Source organism: Pezoporus flaviventris, unplaced genomic scaffold (assembly GCF_033815535.1).
Source record: "Pezoporus flaviventris isolate CSIRO_AGI_PZ_B2104156 unplaced genomic scaffold, CSIRO_AGI_Pfla_v1 ptg000070l, whole genome shotgun sequence".
Taxonomy (NCBI): Eukaryota; Metazoa; Chordata; class Aves; order Psittaciformes; family Psittacidae; genus Pezoporus; species Pezoporus flaviventris.
The window spans coordinates 817,046-835,114 of NW_026892618.1; the positions used below are offsets into that span (position 1 = coordinate 817,046).

The window sequence follows — 18,069 nt, forward strand, 5'->3', positions numbered from 1 at the left end:
CCTTTAGCTATTTAAACACAGGTTGTTTTGAGAAGTGAAGTGACCAAAGGAGTTCAGGAACTGCTTCAAAGGGAGAAACACGGAAGAGGAAGCACAGTGGATAGAGAAAGAAACAGAAGATGAGGCTGAGAAAAATGCTTGTCTTGCTGAGGGCTATGCTTCTCATTACTGAGTGATGTTGATCTCATTGTGGTACTAAGCAAACAGTAACAGTGAAATTAACTGTATAAGCAAATAGTGCTAGGTCAGCTACTCCACAGTAACTTTCTTGCTGTGTGTGCTCTTATTTTGCAGCACATAGCAGTAACTTAAAGACAGCTCAAGGTGGTTTTCTCTGTTAATGAAAAGGCTTAGCTGTTCCATGGGATGGTGACAGGTCAGGTACCCACAGGGACATTTACTGTGGAGCAACTGGTATTTGATAACTTGCATGTGAAAATTCAAGGATTTCACAAGTTTAGTCACTATTGCAAAACAGGCTGTAGTCAGAAACCAGCTCACCTTTGCCTGCAGGATGTCCAGCATCTCTAGTGTAAGTGAAAACACTTGCTGACTGAACAGTGTGGTACTGTGGTGTTTTGGTATTACTTGCCTTCTGTCCAGTGTGTTCCTTCCCAAGTACATTTAATTGAGGTGTACTTTTTCCCCCATATCTTTCTCAGCAAGTGTTTGCATCTCCTAGCAAACACCCAATGGACAGTAAAGGAGAGGAGTCAAAAATCAGCTACCCCAACATATTCTTCATGATTGACAGCTTTGAAGAGGTGAGTTCCTCGTTGCAGCAGCGGAGTTTTGTCCTATTCAGTCTTCTGCCCCAGTCAGCTGTTTTCTTGTACCTTTTGAACAAATGCTTTTGGCTAATTGAGCTTATCTTCTAGTAGTTTTTATTTTATTTGACCTTTCTGTTTCTTTAATGTTTGACATCTGAGCTTAAAGCTGGATTTTGGCATCTGTCTTTATGATGAAACTGAAGCAAGACAGGCTAATTTGAGAGTTGCTTATGATTTGCAGTGTGCACTGCCTGAATTCTGTGTTTTTTTGGGGTTTTTTTTTGAAAGGCTGGGGTGGAGCATACTGCTCCCTTGCTTTCTGCCATTTCTATTGAAACTGCTTTGGGCCTAGGGGGAATCTGAATATATTTGAACTTTAACAGCTGCAGTTTGCCTTAAAGTGTTTTATCTTGCATCTTTGGCAGGTTTTCAGTGACATGACTGTGGGAGAAGGAGAAATGGTCTGTGTGGAGCTGGTGGCCAGTGACAAAACCAACACCTTCCAAGGGGTGATTTTTCAGGGGTCTATCCGCTATGAAGCACTCAAGAAGGTCTATGACAACAGGGTAAGATGCTTCTGAAAGACAGCGTCCTTGGCACTAATGATACTCTCTCTGACCAGTTTTTCTTTGCTGATGAGTATGTTAGCTTTTTGTCCTGTTCATCATCTGCATTGTAGTCTGTCTTTCTTGGCTTTGAAAGTTAACTGAAAAGTAAGGCTTTTGGCTCAGACAGCTGAGAGTATTCAGATCAGGATATATTACTCTGGCGTTTGCAAAAAGGAATGAAGTAGTGGAGTTAATAAGCAGTCAAGAATGTGACACAGGAATGGGTCTGAATAACATTGTTCTGGGTGCCCCTTCATTTTTGTGAAAGGTCACAGATATTTCTAGTTACTTCAGAGGTGTGTTTTGCATGGAGAACTTACAGCAAGGTAGAGTTTATGTAAAATGTGTTTTTCTTTAGTGTGTTTTGTACTTAACAGCTATTTTCAGAAGACCACTGTAGTTTCACTGACACACAAAGAAGCTTTCTTTGCTTTCCTACAGAAACATGAAATTCCAGCACTTCTAGCTCCAAATTCAGTACTTACAGCTGAGGTCAAGAGAGTGCAAAAGCCAATAAACTTCTCTGTTCTGAAGACAGCCCTGAGAGGTTTAAAATAAACAAACAAAAAAAATCCCCACAATATCTACTGTGATTGTAAACTTCATTTCCCTTTGTTCCTACCCTTGTCAGGACAATTCCTGAATAATTTCCTTTATCTTTAAATGTGAGTAATCACTCTCTTCTAGAAGTTTTTTGAGGGAACATGAAACTGCAATTGTTTCTCTGTCCCACCACTGTCTTATGAAAATACGTGAGAATGCAGAATCACTAAAGACAATGTAAGAAGAAAGCCCTGTAGTGGAAAGACAGGATTTGATGTGTCAAAGTCACCTGTTAACCTAGGAATGTCCTGTTTGACCACACAGCTATTTTACATTGTTATCACTTCAAATACTCAATTAAGGCCAAAGGTAAAAATTGAAATTTGACCATTCTTTTGACAGAACGGAAGCAATCTTTCTGTGCTGTTGAAGGTTACTTGATTTTCTTTGTATCAGGGGAGGTTTAGATTGGGTTTTAGGAAGAATTTCTTCACTGCAGGGGGTGTCAAGCACTGGATCAGGCTGCTTGGGGAAGTGATGGAATTGCCATCCCTGCAGGTATTTAAAAGATGTGTAGATGTGTCCCTTAGGGACATGTCCAACCCTAACTATTCTATGATTCTATGTTTTGGTGGTGGACTTAGCAGTAATGGGATAGCAGTTGGACTACATGATCTTAGACGGCTTCTCCAACCTAAATGATTCTGTAATTCTTAGTGCAATATGATTTGTGTTGCATGATGAGCATCTTGGCCCTTTCAGGCTATAAACTGCTGAAAGTTGTGATAAGCCACTTAAACTTATGGATAAGTCCTACTTGCTTCACTTGGCAAAATCTTGACTATTTTCATATTGGTTTGTTCCTTTTTTCCATTCTCAGTTCAGTTTTCAGTTCAGCTGTGTTAACTGGAAATTGAGCCCTTCTGTCTGTTGAGAGGGTTCAAAAGCTGTCAGGGTTTTGAGGCTAACAGTGCAATAGAGGTTAGTTGTACATGGAGGCTGGTTCTTCAAGCTTTGGCCTTGACAATGTGGATGCACAAATGTCTGAATTGACTTGCCACCACATAGTGCCAGAATTGTGCAGTGCACTTTGCTAGCTTGAAGTATTGTGTGTGTATGTCTATTGCATTTTGGACTCAAATGAGTGTCCCTGCACAGGCTGTGTTGAATTGTGCATGTGGCTTCTTGTGATCTGGTGTGGCACGTTGTGTGAGTCTGGATAAAAACCTTTTTATTTTATCTCAGGGTGCCACTGGGTAACTCTGTCTTTTGGGTAGCTGAAGGAGTTGATTTTTCTCTGAGCCTTTGTTTTTGTATCCGTAAGATTGCTTCCCCTCTGGACATCACTTCAGGTTGTGCTTAACATGCTTTTCAAGAATCCAGATAATGATCATTATCCACTATGTTTTTGACTTTCACTATTTTTTTTACTTACTGATAGATAACTTTGATAATATTCTTTTTTTTGAAACATGGAGGTGATGTTACGTGTTCTTCCTCTCCTGTCTTGATGCATTGTAGGTGAGTGTTGCAGCTAAGATGGCTCAAAGAATGTCTTTTGGCTTTTATAAATACAATAACATGGAGTTTGTCCGAATGAAAGGGCCACAAGGGAAAGGACATGCAGAGATGGCAGTGAGTAGAGTTTCTACTGGTGACACTTCGCCGTATGGGACAGAAGAAGATTCAAATCCAGAATCCCCAGTGCATGAGAGAGTAAGTAGTGGATGGAAATACTGACTTAAGGTTAAACATGAACATATTTTGTTCCAAAGCCATTAGACAGACTGAAGCTGGGATTAACTTACATCAGGGTTCTAAACTTGGGTTTCCCTGTGTGTATTTTGAACACGCTCAGTATATGCAGATGAATTTTTAGCTCATTTTTCCTTGAGCACATGCTAAATAGAGAGATGACTGGATGATTCATGCTTCTGGAGGAGTGTTTTTAGGAAACAACAGTGATGTTGATGCCAGGGAAAATGATGATTCTGCCTGTTTTCTATGAAAATTAATATATTCCATTTCTGTACAAGATGGGATTTACCTAGAAATGTAGAATTTGTATATTATATAGGTTGCTTTCTAACCTTCACAGGAAATGGTACGGTTAGATTTTGTCACTGATGAATGCTGCCAACGTGAAACCTGTATAAAATTAAAGCAAAGAATACAGATTTAGAGGCAGTACCATATTTTTGCTTAATTTTAATGCAACTGGAGTAAAATGGCAATAGAATCGGTCCATAGGTGCTGATTTCACCTTTATTCAGTCCTGTGTGTTGTTTTCCGTAGAGGCATTTTACTTCGTTAATGGGGATTAGGCAGCCTCTTCAAAATACCTACACAGATATATCCTGACCTGGGATGGGTAGTTCTTGATGGATTCTAGTATAGTTTCCTGTGTATACAATAGCTAAGTTGAGTAATTTAAAGGTCTGCAGGACTCCTTCTGAATGTCTCTATACAGCTGTATGATTTTTGTTTCTGGCTTCCTACGAGGCAAATGAGCTGCCAGCACAGAGCTCGTTAACTAGGTGTGCTTGCTTTCTACTGTAGAGATACAGCCAGGAGAGATCAGGCCTGGAGGGACTTCCTGAACTTTTGGCTCCAAGAATTCAAGTGTCAACTGGAAAATGTCACAATAGATTTGATAATGGGTGATTGCTGCTTTTGGCTAATGGTTTTAATGGTGATTTGTGTGTTTCTGGTTTTCCCTCCAGGTGTGATAGGAAATGGCTACAGAATTAAAAACCTGCATGAAAGAGAGGATTACTTGGGTGGTAGAATGCTTCTACCTGTTTTTAACAGTAATGATAGAGGGACAACACAGTGTTTTTCTGCAGTGCAACACCAACCTGTTTGCCTGTCATCCTCACTCACATGTCATCTCCCTCTTTATTTGTATGGATAGAGATGAGCAGTATCAGGTGTCACCTCAGGGACAGCTATGGGATTGTGAAACTGACTGTGAAGAAAGATGAAACAGAAATTACCTCAATTGGCAAAGTAGATATCCCTATTTAATTTTTTCATTTGAGATGAAACTAGAATATTACTAGCAAAACCAGTATATAAGCACTACATTTCAGTTCTTTCTGAAACAAGTATGGTTGACTATAAGTGTGGTTTACTCAAGAGCAACTACTGCTTTGAAGGAAGGGTGTCTTTATAGTTTCATCCCTAATCTGTGTTTTACCATAGACAATTATATACTTGTGTTGGTCATCACTTGAACTGACCAAATCATCAGGGGAATCTCCACTTGTTTTTCCCATCTTCTATTGAAATACGATATACATGTAATTGTACATTGACTTCACTTTTGCGTCAGGATCTTGGGCTAAGTAATTGCCTTGCAACCCTGCTTCACAGAGACACTGTGACCTTTCACAGTGATCTCATGTGACATCCTTCTAACCTTGTGTTTGCCAAAGAAATGAAGATGCGCAATTTTAGTGTGTGAAATACATTAAGTTCCCTGAATTTCAACATGCAAAAATAAAATTGACATTCTTGGTGCCTATATTATTAATTTTCTTCTTTCATGACTATAAATCCTTCTTAAAAGTCATCAGCTCAGGAGAGACTTTATAACAGTGGAGGTTGATGATACATCAAAACATTTTCACCTTGATGAGCATCTCAAAGCTGAGATGACTCTTCAGTTGACATTTTCTGGCCATGCTGATAAACCTTACAGCTAGATGCCAGTCACGATTCTTATTTTCACACATATCATTGCCTCGTGGCACATATTTGAGACTGATTATTTCTTACTAGAAGCATTAGAACTTTTCAAACAGAACTTCCTCTAGCATTTTTTTATTTCCCTTTCAGGTCACTTCTTTCAGCACGCCGCCAACCCCAGAACGCAACAATCGCCCATCCTTTTTCTCCCCATCCCTCAAGAGAAAAGTGCCCCGAAATCGAATTGCCGAGATGAAAAAATCGCACTCGGCAAATGACAGTGAGGAGTTCTTCAGAGATGATGATGGTGGAGGTGAGAGAAGTAGTATCAGCTAAACAGACTTGTTTGGAGAGGGCACAGATCCCAGTCATGAATTTCATGAAAGGTAAAAAATAAGCAGCATCCTTGGTCTGGCCTGTGCTGCCTCCAGTGCAGACAGACCTGTTGTGGACAGGAACAGTCCATGAGGACTCACTTTGCTTACTTCCGCTGTGTGCAAGTGTGAAACAGCAAGAGAATTATACTTATCCTAGCTACCAGAGTCAGGTTCTTCTGACCTGATGACCCCAATGATCTTGGCATAGTGGTAACATGTGGGGAGAGGGAATAGCCTCCTTCCTCCCACGCTGTTATGCATCTTGCTAGACTAGCTGCTGTTACGTATTCTTCCTTTGCTAGGACCAATTTGTTTGGATCAGGACCTACTTTTAAACAAATGAATCCCAGAGCTTGGATCAGTCTTGTCCAGAATTGTTCAGTTCACTTCAACATCTGCCTTGAGCACTGTGGGACAGGGCTTATTTTTTCATGGGAATGGAGGGAAAGTTCAGAAACACTCAAAAAATGCAGCATATGCATTCCTGGCTGTGGGAGAGACCTGCAGCTTTAAAACATGTCTCTAGGTGACAGTGGACTTGGTATCCTTTTGTTTAAAAGTTATTTGTGGACTTCTAATCATGAGAAGAATGAGACTGCTGAAGTGTACCAGGTTTGGCTGAGAGCATATTAATGCTGACTCTCCCCTATCTGGTAGACGTCAATTTTCTTCATATGAAACAATTTTTCTTCTGTTAACATTTGTGAATTTCTACATGAGTAACTTCTTAATTTTAAGAATATTATTTTGTGTATGGGTTAGGATTCTGCTTGTGCAATGTGGTAGCAAAGGCTTCATTCCCTCTCCTGGCTGCTTATAAATGCTGCCAGCTGCTGCTACCATTCATTAGCTTCAGTTGTAAATAGTGAATTCTGTGTCAGGCAAGACCTGACCGATTAAAAAAAAAAATAAATAGTAGTAGTAGTGTCCTGCATGTGACTTACCTCTAGACAATGAATAGCAGGCTTTCCTTTTGTCTTCCTTTTTTTTACTTCACTTTCAGGAGTGTTCCAATGAAACACAGGAAGTACAACAGTCACCTTGAACTTGCTGTCTTTCGCCTTTACAGATCTGCACAATGCTACGAATCTGAGGTCGCGGTCCTTATCCGGAACAGGACGCTCTCTGGTGGGCTCATGGCTGAAGCTGAACAGAACAGATGAAAACTTTCTACTCTATGCACACTTAACTTACATCACTTTGCCATTGCATCGGATTTTAACAGGTGAATTTTAGCATGTATTACACATAAGCAGAGAGTCCTTTAGTTCCTAGACAGTCTTCTGTATCAGGGGATTCCTCTTTTAAGACAGAGAAACAAGTATTTCTCTGTAAGGAAACATAACAAACCTCATTTGCTGACTATCAGCAAATCAGTATGAACAAGTAGAAGGGTGTCAACTTGTACTCTGGCTGTGGGCCAGTTTTGCTCCATGATGGTTCAGGCAAGTTGGTAATTTGTACTAACAAACACCCAGAAGACCACTAGTTGCTTTAATATGGAAAGTTCATCCATCTCATGAGTGTATGCAACTTGTTGTAAGCCCATCCACTGACATCAATAGTTGTAGCAAGACTTGTGAGCGGGAGGGTTACAGAAAGGCAGCTCTGGAATTTGGAGTGACCTCCTTTGCCAGTTTTGACTCTTAGATTTAGTTTCCATCCAAGTTGCTTGGACTGGTCAGAGTTAGGCAAGATATCTGTAAATCTGTCAGGTGTCCAGTGTCTTTAATTAGACATAATAATGTTTGTATGTCATACCATGAATCATTAGAGTCCCCTGTGTTGTTGGTCCAGCTGTGTCAGTTACTACACTGATGAAAGCCAACTCTGCATTTGTTCAGCTGAGGCAGGATAGCACAGTAAGTTGGGTTTTACGATCTGCAGGCAGTTAATGAAGTTTTGATTTTCATCCAAGTAACTCTTGACTGCCTACAAATACAGGCAGACTACAGAAAACAATTGGTCTGCTTGAACTCTTTATCAGCAAGCCTGCTAGCCTTTAAAGGATCCAGCTTGCAGAATGAAGATGCCTATGGAACTCTTGAGATAATTCTGAAAACTGAGAAAGTGTAGCAGTGGTTAAGCACTGTCTCCTGTGTCTAAACGTAGTAGCAATTTCTTTGACACAGACATTGCTAGTGTCTACTACTGGAAACACACAATCTTCTCAGGCAGAAAGTTTGATATCAGGCAAAACCATTGCTGAACTCCTTAATCTAGACTAGAATAAAGTTGGAATCCCCTGGAATAAAGCTGTAGTTCCAGCTGAATGTAAAGTTCTGTCTCTAACCTTGGAAGATCCTTAGAATTGTGGCTTCCTCTAAGAACTTAATCTTCTTTCTTCTCTTCATGTCTGGCAAATGGGGTGACTGCTGAATAGGTTTTTCTGAGCTGTGGGCTTTTGATCAGTGCCTGCTTTTTCTTGTCTGGGTCTAAAAAGAGGACACCTCTTACACAGTAGTTGTAGTAGTCTTGTCCTCATTTGCAGGTTCAGCTCTCAGAGCCTGTTGCAAAAGTAGACTGGCTTTTACTCTGCAGAGAAGGAAGGAAATCATAGCTGGTAAGGTAAAGGTGGAAATTATAATTAGCAAGGAGATGTTTTTACATTTGCCCTTTCACTGTAAGTAGAGATTGATTTCCATTTAGAAGAAATTACAAATTCCAGTAAAAAATTGCTCCTCTGTAATTAAGGGTGGATTTTGAACAATGGTTCAGCAAAACATGCAATTATGCCTTATGATAATTGTGTTGATGATCTTGCAGCTAGTTAGCTGGAGTTATCAAGCTCACTCATTCTCTCACCACAGGCATTCTGGAGTTCACAGAAGATGTATTGTTCCTGCTGACATTTAATACTTGCTTAAGTGGGTGGCATAAATGCCTCCATGCTCAAATATTTGCTTTGAACATCCTTTCTGAGACTTAATTTGTTTAACATACGGTTGCAGGAGTTGGTGTATATATTGAGATGCACAGAAATAGGACACAAAATGCCTGGGCCGTAAGGCAGAATTTTAATCTGCAGTTTTTCACTACCTATGTTTGCTTTAGCTTGGCACATTGGGTAGAGCCCATTTCCAGTGCCTTTTTGGAATTAATGCACTTGTGCTAGTGGCAGCTTTCCAGCAAGTGGGAGCATTACATGTGGGGCAGGGTAAAGTGGGAAAGATGCTTGTCTCCCTTGGGTAATTTATGAGGCCAGTACTAAGAAACTAAGTCCCAGCGGCAGTGATCAAAGCACATTTTAAAATGTCTGGAGTTTATACATATTGATAAGACTTCTTCTGCTCTGAGCCTTCTCTCCATGCTAGATTATCACACTTCTCTCAGCCTCTCCTTGTGTCAGATGATCCAGTCCCTTAATGCTCTTTGTGGTCCTTTACTGTGTTCACTTCACTATGTGTCTGTCTTAACAAGTGTGGCTGGAGTCCTCTGGAGTTGTGGATCAATTTTTGTGCAGCTGTGTATGAACAGCCTCTTAATTAAGTTATAATTAAGCATGTGCTCCCTTTTCCCATGCTCTTTGTTCTCTGTGTAGCTTTGAAAAGGACATAGCAACCCAGTTTCCAGATACTCCTACATACTGCTGTGCCAGCACGCTGGATTTACTGTCCACATTTGGAAAGATGCCCATGATTATGACAGATATTTACAGGTTCACAGTCTGTCACATTTGGACAACACAGAGCTGAGAAACCAGCAAAAGGAGTTGGCTTTATGGCAGGTTTGAGTGCAGAAATACAGGCTTCAAGCTATAAGAATGCATTAAACAGCTGAATTATTTGCACCCATATCTTCAGAACCAGAAGTCTCTCTAAGGGTCTTGGGAATGGTGCATTTCTCCAAGAAAGGAAAAACCCTTGGCATCCCCTCTAATGGCACTTCCACTTGTTTCTCTGGAAGATTACACCACAGTGTCTGATGCATGTTGTTTCATCCTACTATAAATGATAATTAATAGATCAGCTGTCATCTCTACATGATGGGATATATTTGTGGCTTACCACCTTTCAACTAGGATGCAGCTGGGGAGGAATTAAGGTGGACTTTAATAGGCAAAGTCACATACTCACTGTGTTTTGAATTCCTTTAGCAGGATAAGGGGGTCTGTGCTGCAGTCCACAATTGCATCTGGTTCTTCGTGCTTTCTGGTGCTGTGGCAACTTTCAGGAGCTTTCTAAGTTCGCTGTATCTCTTTCTTTCTCTCCCTTGCCCAGATATCCTGGAAGTGCGGCAGAAACCAATTCTGATGACATAGCAGAGAGCGGGCACTGCCTTGGAGCCTTGTTGCCAAGTGCCTAACCACAGCGGTTTTCTGTGCTAACACTACCATCTAGTGTCAGGAACATAAACCTCCGCAGGAAAAAGGGAAGTCCAAGAATACCAGCCGATCAAAAGTGCCTCTTTCTTCCTTCCTCTGCTGTCATACACCGAATGCCCACTTGCAGTACATCGCCTGTTTCTGACTGGAAGAGGACTTTAAGCAAGATAAAACGAGAAGGGGCTGTGTTTAAAACGAGTCAATGCTTTATGGACAGTTTGTTACTGTGTTTACTTTATAACTAAGAAACCAACAACATGTACAGAATGTGTTAAACTTTATATTCTTTGAAAGAAACAACCTGAGAATTTCATAATGATGTGCTAATGAACGTTGTTCCATGGACTCTCACCCATACACTCTCCTTGTCCGTGGTTTGGCTTAAATGTTTGTCTGAACGTGTGTGTGTGTGTGCGTGTGGGGATTGAAGGGGTGAGAGAATAATTTCCTGCTGGGAGAGGAAAAGGAAAAAGATGGTACAAAGATACATCACCATTTTGGTACGTGCAGCAGGTCAGAGCTTAAGAGGCTGAAAATGTTCCCATTTATTCACATGTCAGTGTTAGGACAGGTGAACTCTGCTGACAGATTTCTGTATCTACCAAAGAACAGCAACATTTTCATCCTCCAGAACTGGCTAAGAAAATAAGCCAGTGAAAAGAAGGCTAAAATGTGCTGCTATAGTAAAGCTGAGGTTCATATCCAGTACTAATGCTGCTTATCTCTCTGTTAGCCGCGTCGATACAAGTTTGAGTCCCAAGTGGAAAAACAGGAGGCCATAATGGGACTCCAAAATCTAAAAACCTTACCAATAACCAACATCCTCCTGCACGCACTGGACTTCGGAATACATAGGGTCATCCCTGTGGTAGTATTTGTAGCCAAGGAGAGCATGAGAGCTGATTAATGGTTGGGCAGCTTGCCTGGATTCTTCATCTCCTGGTTGGTGTTTCACTGTACTGTTACATGCCAAAGCATGGCGTGTTTTCTTGAAAGACAAGATTGAAATGTAATTCTGCTCTGAGAAGTGACTAAAAATTGCATAATGGGAAGTCTGAAAGTTGTGTCAGGAGCTCTCAGGAAAAAAGCCTTATGTTTACAGGTAAAATGCAGCTTTCTCTACATAGCAGAACTCTGCTGTCCTTGACATTTGAAAAGCTAAATGATTCAATACTGAGACTACTGCAGTCTGGTTCACTGTTTTGATATGGGAGCCAGTCAATACTTAGTTTACTTACAACTGCATAACTGGCACAGCAGTGGGTGGGGTAGTGTGTTGCTTAGGGCATGGGAGACTCCATACATGCACAAAGGGAGAGCGAAGATGCCATTTTTGTCACTTTTTAGACTCTGAGCACCTCAGTCTAATGCTGTGGCCACAGTAACCAAGTGGCACATGCTTGGAGCCTGGACCTTTGTCTCCCTCCCAAAGTGCTTTGTTGTTATTCTGCCAATAGCATATGATGACTTAACCTCTGAAATAGGACTTTCTGCCTTTTTTCCTCAGATTCCATGGGAATAGCTCCACTTCAGCATAAAGGTAGAGATTTACTTTATCATTCAGCCCAACATGGTGAATCCAGCATGGTAAGGAGGTCTTTTTCTATCTGAGGCTAGGCCCAGCAGCAGTCACCATAGTACAGAGTGATGGCATTTCTAACCCTGGCAGCATGAGTGCATGGCAGGGACAGCTGACCAGTTTTCAGTTTGCTTCAAATGTGTTGCAGCAACGTCAGAGAAACGTTCACTCTGTCATTACCAGCACAGCCACTTTTCACATTGCAGCCTTTTGACTTTGCTCTGTGGGACTGTGTGGTACTCTGTGTGTGTGTGTATCTGAAGGTGTGCACATGGTCTAACCTGAGGCATGTGACTTTAATGCCTAGGCTTTCTTCCTGAGCCAGGTTAGAGAGGTGGAGTCCTAAGTCAGCAGCTGAAGTGCCCTCTCGAGGAGCTCACAAGGCAGCTTAGGTGCTTACCTGAGGTCCTGAGGCAGCATGCCTAATGTCAGTCAGTAGAATTATTCTCCCTGTGGCCATGCTGAGAGTTAAACCACTCTTCAGCTAGAAGACCAGTCCTACTCTGAAGCCTCTCAAGATGCTCCTTAGTCTGCACTTTCATACTGATGGGCCAGGCCAATCAGTGTTTGGTTTTCCTTTAAATATTCAGTATGGAGGGAAGGCAGAGAAGGTTAATATGTGTACTACTAGAGACAACTGATACATTTCAGTCAGTTAGAGGAATAACACACGTGAAAAGGAAATGAATCCAGATTAGAACCCGAGTGCTAGGTGCCTGAATACTTCTCAGTTGACAGTAATTTGAAATGCTTGTTATCGTGTATTAACGTTCAGGTAGGTTAATTTCACATGACCTAGAAGACTGAGCAAAATCTTGCTGCACAATAGTTTAGAGCAAATAAATGATTATAAACTAGTACATTAGTAGAAGGGCAGCGTTACAGAAGGTACAGTTCAGATCCCATACCTGTTATGCAGGAGGTATCATCTGCTTGTTACATGTATGTGGGTGGATTTTGATGTCTAGTTTTTGAAGGACTGCAATGTAAATGTCCTAAAAAGAGCCAGTTTATTACTTGTATCTTGCTAGTGGATATGCTGTAGGTATGTAGCAGGTACAAAGTCTTACCTTTTCTAATAGGAAAGGGTGTACAGGTATGCCCAGATGTACATCCATAGAAAACAGAGGTCAGAAAGTCTACTGAATGTCAATAGTGCTTTTCAGAAACAAGTATATGTGCCAGATTCTCATTTATTCCTTCTCTAAAGTTATACTTCTTATGTATCATCCCTGGCTCCCACTTTCTGTTATCAAGTAGGGGGAAACAGATTCCGTGTTTTGTTCTGCTTTTAAATGAACTCTGGAAACTGGAATTTGTTGTCCTTGTACAGACAGATTAACGGGGAAGTTTTGCTTGGGTCAAGATGGCACAGCTGGGCCCTTAGCATGCTATTGCACTAAACCAAAAAAAGAAAAGGGAATGTTAATAGGAGCCTCTCACCCTTTTAATTTGGAGGGGTTCTTAATTCTGTAGCTCCTAACCAGTAAACCATTTGAGCCTCTTGACCATTTAAACAATGGCTGAGGAATAAACTAGTGTGTTCGGAGTGCCATAAAGGCTGTGTGGCTGTCGATGTCTTAACTGTTGGAGCACAGGGGTTTTCATTAGTTATGTGGATGAGTGAGAATGCAGCATGATTAAGAGATTTAGGAGGCTCTGCAGATCAGCTTTGTTTATTTACACAATCCCACCATACACCATACCTCATGAAGCAGTTAACTTCTTCCTTCTGTCCATTCACTCCCTCTGGAGATAGAGGTTTACTACTTGAACTCTCCGTAGATGATGCATATTGATAGATGCCAAATGCAAGGATGTAAATCTTCTCACCCTTAACAGTTTTTTCACTGCTATCAATTTAAGAAGTAAAAGCTGTTGTTTTCTAAAGACAGCTCTTAAATTAATTAATTTGTATTAGCAGATTATTGCTCTGCCTTAGAGACAGTGACATATGTGAGATTGTGTTCTCTTACAGCCAGCAAGTGCAGGGTGGGCTCCAAGTCTCCTTTGAAAAGAAGCCATTTTTAGAAATGCCACACAAATCTTTCAGCTCTTTTGGCTAATCTGATTTGTGTAGGTTCACATTCCTTCTCTTTTTATTCTCCTGGTCTTCATTGTTTACAAGACTTAAGCGTGTTGGGCTCTGGATCACTGTTACTCAGTTTTACATTTCCGGGCATGCTTTGCTTTCCAGAAAACAGGATTGTTTGCACAGGTGAGTTATTGCAGTAAAAGTTTTCCCAAAGTATATTCTTAAACCAAGTTTTAATTAAAACACTGAAGGCTCTGGCTCTGTAGAGAGATTTCTTCTGGCAGACCCTGATGTAGAGAATCCCACCTTGTCGCTGAAGTTTTGTATGGATGTGGAGTCCACATACGTAGTCTACACTCCAAGACTACTGACCTGTTTCTTGACAGTCACTGATTTTTCCCTTCCCAGACGATTGCTTGTCCTGTCTTTTGTAGTCTGAAGCTTCCCCTTATTACAGACAGATATAAGACAAAATTTTCAGAAGTGCCTAAGCCCTGTTGTTATCCAGTGGGGTTTAAGAACAAATTTTTATTTAGGAAATTAATGAAGTAGTCTTAAATTCTATCCATGTTGTGTGTAGCAGCATCAAGAAACGGCAAAGTTTATAGTTCTTGGACGAACCATTTGTCTCCTATGGACTCGCCCTTTGTGTTTGAAAGACTCATGGTCTCCAAAGGTCACAGCTGAAAGCTCTGGAAAATGGATTCATTGTGGTCACAGCAGTCAGATATCTGCGAATGCCTTATACTGTTTTGTGAGGTACGACTAAAAGTGTGTGACACTGGTGTGTAGAAATTCTGTATCAAAAATAGGTATGGCAGAATCCAGTTAAAGGCATTGTGAAGTGAAAGCTTTTACACCAAACCATAAATGAAAAAGTATTTTACACCAGAATGTAGCTGTTTTGATGCTTGGTCAAGATAATACAAGGCTGCAAGCAGGTTACGATGTTGAACATTGTGTAAATATATAAATATTCTCAGCCTACTTTTATCAGACTAACACATGTTGCATGGTTTGGGTTTTTTTGCCTCATTGATCCATCAGTGTTGATTAGAAGATGATGGGCTGAAAATCATGCTGGCACTATACTGAGCCCTTTGAACAAAGAGCAAGGAGAACCTTTGTGCACCAAAAATGGAGTTGACTTTGCATACGGCAGCAGTGAAGAAAGTGTTGGACCCTGCAGCCAATAAACAGACCTCTTAAATGACCATGAATTCTGTTAATAGTGTTTTTTCTCTACTGTGCCTAGTGGTGTTTGAATGTATTCCTTACTGGTAGTGAGCATAAAGGGTGGAATAATGTGCTGTGGCACTCATGGTGAGATTGCCAAACAGGCACCCAGGAGGCAGAGCCTCTTTATCCTTCGTTGCAGGGGGGAGCCAAAAAAATACTGGGCAATTCTGGTAGAAGTGTGGCTCTCTATTAATAGCAACTGCATGCTTAAAAAATGGAGCAGACTCTTGAATTTCTCAATCATTGTAATTGGGGGTGTGATGATGGGGAGATGTTGACTTATTTTTGCTAACCATTAATTGTATCTTCATGTGAGAAGTAGCTCCCATTTGCAGGCATAAAGTGGGTAGGTCCAGAACTATGAACAGAATTAAGGTGTAGGACTAACCAGCATGATAGTGGCTAACGGCAGGAAGTACAGTTGGGTGACAGGCGCTCCCATGGTCTCAGCAGTTCATGGTGCATTTGTGCAAGATCCACACTTGTCATGACAAGTCTGTTTCTATTTTATTCTTATTGTTTGGTTGATTTGGGATACTTTTGGTGGATTTTTTTGTCAAACTATCACAAACCAATGACGAGAAGAATCATGTTGTGGCCTGGCTTTTAGGCTAGATCTAAAGTGAGTTCTGTGTCGTTAATCAGGCAAACACCGATTAATATTGCTCTTAAATCTTTCAGTATTCAAGCAGAGGGATTCTTGGTGGCTGTTCTCAAGAGTCATTCTCTTAGCCCGTAAGAACTAGTTTTCTTCTGTCTAGTCAGAGGCAGCCCTGCCTCTGAGATGACTCTGCTCAGTGGCCTGGCAAGAAGCCTTGCTGCTGAACTGGCTTTTTGCAGTTTAAGAGGTCTTAAAGCAGCCTGGGGAAGGGGCAGAGTAGGACATTGCTGCTTTTACCAGTGCTAAGGCCACGCACAGAGTTTTCTAGGCAAAGAGCTCACCTGCAAGCAACTGACTGTAAAATTCATTTTATTAATGCAGTGTTACACACTCAGAGTGAAAGCGATCCACACGAGACACTTATCTCTTATTCTTTTATTCACATTTTCCATGGATTTTTGTACACTTCCTCAATGTATCAGAAGTAGTGAAAACATTGTTACATGACAAGTCAAACTTAAGTATCCTCTGAAAACTTGAGAGCAGTTTGAAATCTATTAACAGATAGTCACATTCAGCATTTTCATTGGATTTGTACGAGCTCATGCCACTTTAAGTTGTTTAATGTCAGGTAATCTCCGCACACAGGCACCAGCTACAAACTTTCAGCAAATGCAAACAAGTTAAGGCATCAGAAAGAAAGTCTTTAAGGACATTTTAAATGTTACAGTGCTGCACAGGGAGCTAAGTTCTTAATAGTAAAGTGTACCTCCTAATGGGTTTATGTTCTAAAAGATGTTCATTTGAGCTGTAAATTTAACTTTCACATTCATCATCCAAAAGGGATTATAGGAACACACAGTTGTGCTCCCACACAGATAATTTTAAGTACGTTACAAAAGAATCCCTGCATACAGCAATTTAGTACCCTAAAATAAAATGTCAACCAACTGTAATAATCTCCCTTACAGATGATTCTGAGAATTACAGGAAGCAGAAATCATGATTTTTCTGGTTTGGTGAGGTGAGAGATTTCTGAGCAGCTGAAACTTCAAAATTACATCAGAAGGAAGAACGCATGATCCACGAGACACTCCTCCACCTATGTACAGCTCAAACAGTGAAGGCATCGATGCAGATGAGGGAGGAAACTGGCATCTTTAACATCAGGTATCCTATATCCAGCTGTTACATACATTAAGTATCTACCAAGATACAGGAATGTCTGAGTTGGAATTCTGATCACAGTTCCTACCTTTTATAGCATGTGACACTGTTATGAAGGCATCAGCGTATTAATTTTTATGCTTTCCTCTTACTTTAGCTTTTAATTAAGCCTTTATTTCTATTTAATAATCTCTGGTCTTTTACAGTATTGATACAGTTGAATATTTCTTCAGTCGAATGTGAAGCATCATCAAAAATTTGTTTTAGTCAAAGTACTGGCGCAGGGTTGTGTTTTATAACTAAACACCAAGTGAGAAGCATGTGACTGACTCTTCCTGTGTGATATAGTGGCAGGGTTACTATCAATTATGTTGATTTGCAGTAAAATTCTTCCCTGTTCTTTTAGTGGCAACTTTCCCTGTGTAAAATGTTTAGTATCACATGTTCATGCATATATTTGACATTCTCATTTACATGAGATTCCAGTTATATACCTGCTCCTATCTCTACCCATAAATATGTACGGTGCTAAAGAATGAAGGTGTCTCATCATTTCTTTCCCACCTCTAACAGAAGCTGTTATTTGCTACCGTAGGTATTGTAAGGTTTAACTTTTCCAACACAATTTATTACTCTTCATTACACTGTGCTCACCCTCAGAATGTCCATCCTTGGAAACAGGAGAGATGCACGAGCCATTATTCAGTTTGCCAGCTTTAGAACTGGGCCTGAGGTGGTGCATGCAAAACACCAAAATTGCCTCACTGTGGAGGCAAACTAAGGATACTGAGGAAGTTGGTTGTCTCTCAGTTGCTTTAGATAGTTGGTCCATGCTTCAGTGGATGAAGAAAATTACACATCTATGAGCTGTCAGCAGTAAACAAAAACCCAAGACTACTTACCCAACCTCTACAGTTGCTCTATGGGGGATGCATAAGAAATTCTCCTACAACATCCAGCGCCTTATAGTCCATAAACCCTTCTGCATGGAGGCATGTTTAAGACACTACAGCCAGAAGACAAATGCAAAACTAACTGAGCCCTTGGCCATTAAACCTGAGCCTGTAATAAACTTTCAGGCAAGCGTTCTGCTTTTTGTTCACACAACTACCAGGTATGTCTTCAGCTTCTGGCCT

The 18,069-nt window shown here is 40.8% G+C and overlaps 1 protein-coding gene across 3 annotated transcripts in view; it reads left to right on the top strand.

Moving 5' to 3' along the window:
• The window catches only part of KIAA0930 (KIAA0930 ortholog), a 77,438-nt gene extending 62,292 nt beyond the window's left edge, over positions 1-15,146 (top strand). For all 3 annotated transcript variants that reach the window (XM_061472036.1, XM_061472034.1, XM_061472037.1), the window contains exons 5-10: positions 663-764; positions 1,196-1,336; positions 3,443-3,637; positions 5,762-5,924; positions 7,058-7,213; positions 10,209-15,146. In XM_061472036.1, the coding sequence (XP_061328020.1) occupies positions 663-764; positions 1,196-1,336; positions 3,443-3,637; positions 5,762-5,924; positions 7,058-7,213; positions 10,209-10,249 (798 nt within the window). In that variant the 3' untranslated portion in view covers positions 10,250-15,146. The remainder of the gene's footprint in view (positions 1-662; positions 765-1,195; positions 1,337-3,442; positions 3,638-5,761; positions 5,925-7,057; positions 7,214-10,208) is intronic.
• The last annotated feature ends 2,923 nt before the right edge of the window (positions 15,147-18,069 follow it).